The sequence below is a fragment of the Capsicum annuum genome, chromosome 4 (assembly GCF_002878395.1).
Source record: "Capsicum annuum cultivar UCD-10X-F1 chromosome 4, UCD10Xv1.1, whole genome shotgun sequence".
In the NCBI taxonomy this organism is placed as follows: domain Eukaryota; kingdom Viridiplantae; phylum Streptophyta; class Magnoliopsida; order Solanales; family Solanaceae; genus Capsicum; species Capsicum annuum.
Window position 1 is genome coordinate 218,720,063 of NC_061114.1, and position 5,529 is coordinate 218,725,591.

Sequence of the window (5,529 nt, forward strand, 5' to 3'; positions counted from 1 at the left end):
GATTCACTTCAAGACATGTAATTCATACCTTTGATATATGATTTCTTTTTGTAACTTGCTTTCTTTTCTACTTTGTAGATACAACAATAGACTTTATGACTACTACCAGTAGCCTCCCGTAATTTCTTCTTCATATTCGGATAAATTTGAAGAAAAAAGTTAATGGAGATTGTAAATTTGAAAACAAATTAACCCGATTGTTAATGGAGAATTTGAAAATTTAAAAGAAGTTAATTATTGTAAATTTGAAAACAAATTAACAAATTTGTAAAAAAAATTTATGAAAATAAATTAACCTCCAAATAAATTTGAGGAAAAAAGTTAATAAAGGTTGTAATTGAAAGTTGAAATTTGAATATGTTGAAGTAGTGGATGATAAGTTGATAACACGATTGTAATTGTTGAATTAATAAATTTGTCAGATATTTTACCATAATTTTGGGCGAGTTTTAAGGAGTAGGAGGCACAAAAATAGGGTGGGTTGTAATGTATCAGCAAATATTAGGATTTTATGAATTAGAAGGGATTTTTGTAATATATTTCGTGAGATGATATTTAAAGTAATATAGAAAAGTTAAGGCGTTAACTTATGTAATTTTTCCATAAAATTATTCCAAATTGGTTAGTGTAATGGCAAAGTTGACAAAAATTATGAAAAAAATAATTGAGTTAGAGACGATAAAAATTATCAAATCCCTTTTTCACGTTGAATGTCTATTAGTAGGAGAGGTAATTTTTTGACCGGTTAAGAGAATATTAACGTTTCTTTTTTCTCGATAGTAATAATTGAGAGCAAAATTGACCAGGTGCAAGTTTGGTGTATTTCTTCGATCATTCAATGCATAGCATGCACAAACTTAAGTATATAAATATTTAATTTTAAATAAAACGTTTAAAATACCATGCGTTTACAATGTTAAAAGTGTAGCTGTGGTGGAAAAAATGGAGTTCATACCAACCATTTTTTTTTTAATATATACAGATGGATTTGGCTGAAAACACGCGTAAAAAGAATGTGCAAGTTTACAAACTTCTTAATATCTTTAAAAAATTGCTTACACATTTTCTCATGTTCGGTAGGTAAAAAACTTCAAAAATATTTTCTTTGAAAAACAAGCTCTTCGAAAATAAGAAAAATAACTTCCTTAATAAAAGTAGACAAAACACAAGCATTGTCTCCTTCTCACTCTTTCATGGAAAACATTTTCCTCCATACCAAATACAGCCTAAGTCTACACTTGGTATATATGTTGAATCAACTTAAACGAATTCGAATTAATCAAGATCGCACATGCTCAACACGTTTGAGCCTAGGGGCGTTCAAAAACCGATTTAACCAATAAACTGAACCAAAAAAATGTAGTATTACTTAGCTTAGCTTATCTAACGGTCTATAGACAATTTCTACCCTGAACTTACACATGTATCCTAAATTAACCTCTGTAAATATTGGTCCTACAAAATTCAGCCACCAAAAAATGGCAAATTACTCCCTGAGAAAATATAGATGCTCAGCCAACACAACCTTGAATATATACCATAGAAAAGTAAAATTATTTTAATGATTGATGAAACGTCTCACTTGAAGCTCTGCATAGCACTGCGGCTTCTTGTGATGAAAGAACCGCCAATGCCTGGAAACTTACGCCCAAAAACATTACCAAAACCAGAGTTCTCATTGCTCCTCTGTTCTGAGGTGGGAAACAGCATTGGAAACCTGAGGACTGCTTTCACGTGACACTTCGACTACATCTGATATACCTCCAAGTTCCTGAAGAGACGAAGGCAAAAGGGATTTTAATTTCAGAACCGTATAGCCATGGTTAAAAGGTTAGAACTTGAAAGAAACTTATTACTACCTTAAGGCCTGAGGCAGATACGGCACCATGCAAAGGACGCTGCAAAATTTTAAAGGAGGATTAGTACTTTTATGACACAAACACCTTTAATAATCTTTTTGTTGAACCCCAAAATTGGAAACAGCAGGTTTCAAAGATATTGAGACTGTTTTTGCTTTCATCGTGATGTAAGCCAAATTAACACACGCATAGATCTATAGCTAGCATATTCTCTATAGCTCCAACTTCTGAAGTATTCCGATTGTTCATATAAGCTACTTACAGATCTGGGAAGGACCAATTGTCATGGTGTGTCCAGTCGAAGCTGAGTTACACTTTTGCAAGTAAAAACATTGCCTCTATAAAGCTAATTAACTCTTAAATGGGGCAGAACTAAACACTGCACAAACTAACCTTCGGAGATACACTTGAAGCAAATGGAGACGATGGTTCTACTGATAAATTTGGAGGCAAAGACCCAGCCAGCAGAAAAAATTAAGAAACCAAAACGTGGGTTATTACTAGGCAGTGCATAGTTATCACAAGATTGGCATGCAAAAGCAACAACAACAACAACATACCCAGTGTATTCTCACAAAGCGGGGTTTGGAGGGTGGGGTAAGGGTGGGGGTTGTAATGTATACACAGTCCATACCACTACCTTAGATGACAGAGCGAGGTTGTTTCCGATAGACCCCGGCTCAGGATAGATAACAGTATAACAAACAAAAAACATAAAAGCAAACAACAAAAAGAAATATCACACCACTAGATAATAAAGGAAACAAGACACCCATAAGGTAATACTATAAACTAGCTATTCGAAACCATAGACATCACCAAAACACCACGAACAAGAGACTACAAGAAACAACAGACACAAATACAAACAAAGCACTCTTACCTACTATTACGGACGTGCTCCTACCTACTATTCCTCTACCCTAATCCGCATCCTCCAGACCTTCCTATCAATGGTCATGTCCTCCGTAAGGTATAACTGCTCCAAGTCAAGCCTAATCACCTCCCTCTAATATTTCTTTGGTCTACCTCTACCCCGCCTAAAACCATCCATAGACAGCCTCTCACACCTCCGTACACATCTACGTACGGGAGCATCCGTGCCCCTCCTCATCACATGCCCAAACCAAGATTGGCATGCCAAAGAACTGAAAAGGTCTGTCATGAAAAGCAAAGAAATCGATCTATAATGTAAATTTGCCAGGACTTTGTATCTATTTATACAAAGTCAGCCTGTCCAGATGACTGAAGCTATGCTTTGACTAATCATAACCAATGTGATCTTGCAATATAAGTAGGTCATTTAACTTTTCTAAATCCCGGGGAGCGGGATACATAAAAAGACAAACAAAAGAAGGAACTAGGTCTACGGCACGATAAGCCCTTCTAACTATAAACTATTAACCCAGCAATGTGAAAATAGTTTCACAGTTTACCTGTGCTGAGGAAGCTACAGATGGTAATTCAAGGGCAGCTCTAGATGAACTAGATGGAGGTGCCTACACATTGAAAACACAGTAGTTAGAAGAAAAAACATAGGTAGAGGATATCAAACAATAAGACAAGTCATACCTCAATCTGCTCCTTGGCTCTACTAGTTTCAATAATGCTCCTCACAAAAGCAACCAACTTCCCCACACCATAGTTTGTTTCATTCTACATAGATCATAATACCACCATGACTATAACATGGACATATTTAAGTTAAATCAAAATTATGAAATTAGCAAGCCAATTCAAATACCTGTCTCCCTTCATTTCTCCTAATTTTCGTCTCCTGTTCATTTAAGAAAAAGGTGGTTTTCAGTTCCGCAAGACAGTCAAATCTTGCTGTCGAAAGGTAGAGTTGTATAAAGCTCTAATGTAACTGAACAAGTGGAAAACCCATAATATGAGAGCAAAAACCTTCTGTGTAAGAAGGAAGCTTAATCGGCAAAATAAAGAAAACAAAATACATATGGAAATGCTGATGAATAAAAGATCTTTCCAGTGATTGGACAACAAGATGAACTGACTGGACATTCTCACCAAATGTTCTCACTTTTCCTCGAATCTCAGAAACCTATACATTTAATGATGATGCATCAATTACAAGAAATCTCAAAGCTTCAACTTAACTAAAGTACAAGCCATTAGCGGCCTCACCTCGTCTCTCGTTGCAGCAGTATTATCCACACAATCGTCAATTTTAGAATCCACGCGGTCAATTCGTGAAATTAAATGGCGCTTCATCGCCTGGCGACATAAAGGAACAACATAAATTTTAAGGAGACTAAACATAGCAGAAAAGGTGAAGAATCAAATAGAAGACAAATATTGCAGCCGGCAGACAAGCAATGGCCCTAGTCTTAATAGACATCTCTCCAGTACATTTACCAACTATCCTCCCCACCAAGGGATAGAAAACGTAAGTACATTGGACCTAAACCCTGAACCATGCAGTTCATTTTTCTTCTTTTATTTTTTATTTTTTGGGGGGAGGGGAGTTTCTGAGTCATGAGTCTAACAGTAGAAAATTCTTTAATGGTAAAATAATCAAGGCCCGTGCAGTAATTCATGTTCAGTATGGCACTCATAACCCCTGGAACAAACAGATAAATAATTTATAGTCACAGCTACTTGTACGTTCCCTGGTGCAATATGCCCAACGTAAAATTTAGTTTTTAAGAATAAAAAAGTCCAAGATTTTGTGTAGGACGTAGGGACTTCGTGCTTTTAGAATAGTATACATACGAACAGTGAATCAGGATTTAAGAACTTACAAAAATAAGAATAGTAATCAGGATTTAAGAACTTACAGAAATAGATATATATACGCTCTCAAGCTGTTTGGACACACTACCACGTGCCATCAGATAAGCTCCGCCTGGTCGCGAACATTAATTCGGGAAGCTTCCAACCCTACAAGCATGCAAGTCAATTCTAAGGTGCAGACATTAGCAAGAAACTCGGTAGAAAACATTCAAGCCTATGGCATCCAAACTAGAAGGCAAATAATTTAACTATTAATCTCAGTCTCATTTACCAATATGTGCGTGCGTGTGTGCACAAAGATTTGACTAAAATCATATACCTAAGATAGGCTATGGCAATTGCCTTTTGTTTCAACAATTTGTTTGTAAGGCATATTTTAGGAACAATAAACTCTTATGAGCAAGGAAACAACCTGTACTCAATCACTCCATTCCTTGAAATAAGGACGGTGTAGTTGATCATCAAATGGAGGATAGTTACTTAAACATGAATTAAAAAAAATAATTTTTGCATCCAACATTATTATGCCATAGAGTTCAATCAAGCAGAAATTAATAAAAGGTGTTACCTTCCACCAAACATAACCATACCCCATCACCACAATAACAATGATCATAGTATATCCGCTAGAACCTGAACAGAATTTAAAAAACAAGTTAAATGCGTAAAAAATAATCCCAAAATTTCATTGGTCAGTGGTCACTGAAAGAAATAATGCTATAACTGAAGCAAAATGAAATTACAGGTAATGAAATATTAATTTGCAAGGCATGTGGTACACTGACAATGAGATCACAATTTGTCTCGGCAGTCCAAGAAAATGACAATAGATGTCCTAAGATACTACTATCATAGCGGTCCTATTCTTTCCACCTGAAGATGGAAGAATATTTAATTGCTTCCACATGCAACTAAC

General features: G+C 35.6%; 1 protein-coding gene across 2 annotated transcripts; it reads right to left on the minus strand.

The window, feature by feature from the left end:
- Positions 1-1,303: 1,303 nt before the first annotated feature.
- LOC107868642 lies at positions 1,304-5,509 on the minus strand. Of its 2 annotated transcripts, XM_047411086.1 has the most exons (9): positions 5,182-5,509; positions 4,658-4,760; positions 4,005-4,094; positions 3,847-3,921; positions 3,604-3,636; positions 3,432-3,515; positions 3,296-3,358; positions 1,860-1,898; positions 1,304-1,771 (listed from the first exon to the last, which is right to left on the minus strand). In XM_047411086.1, the coding sequence occupies exons 2-9, from the start codon at positions 4,709-4,711 to the stop codon at positions 1,676-1,678; spliced, it is 534 nt and encodes a 177-aa protein (XP_047267042.1). In that variant the 5' UTR covers positions 4,712-4,760; positions 5,182-5,509; the 3' UTR covers positions 1,304-1,675. The 2 variants fall into 2 exon arrangements, with proteins under 2 accessions (XP_047267042.1, XP_047267043.1); XM_047411087.1 differs by lacking the exon at positions 3,847-3,921.
- Between the last annotated feature and the right edge of the window lie 20 nt (positions 5,510-5,529).

Bases quoted from the DNA above. Each gene is read 5' to 3' on its own strand.
- LOC107868642 (XM_047411086.1), bottom strand. From the start codon at position 4,711: ATGGCACGTGGTAGTGTGTCCAAACAGCTTGAGAGCGTATATATATCT. The intron at 4,095-4,657 runs GTAAGTTCTTAA...TTATGTCGCCAG, and splicing joins GCGTATATATATCTATTTCT to GCGATGAAGCGCCATTTAAT. The intron at 1,899-3,295 runs GTAAACTGTGAA...AAAATTTTGCAG, and splicing joins CTGTAGCTTCCTCAGCACAG to CGTCCTTTGCATGGTGCCGT.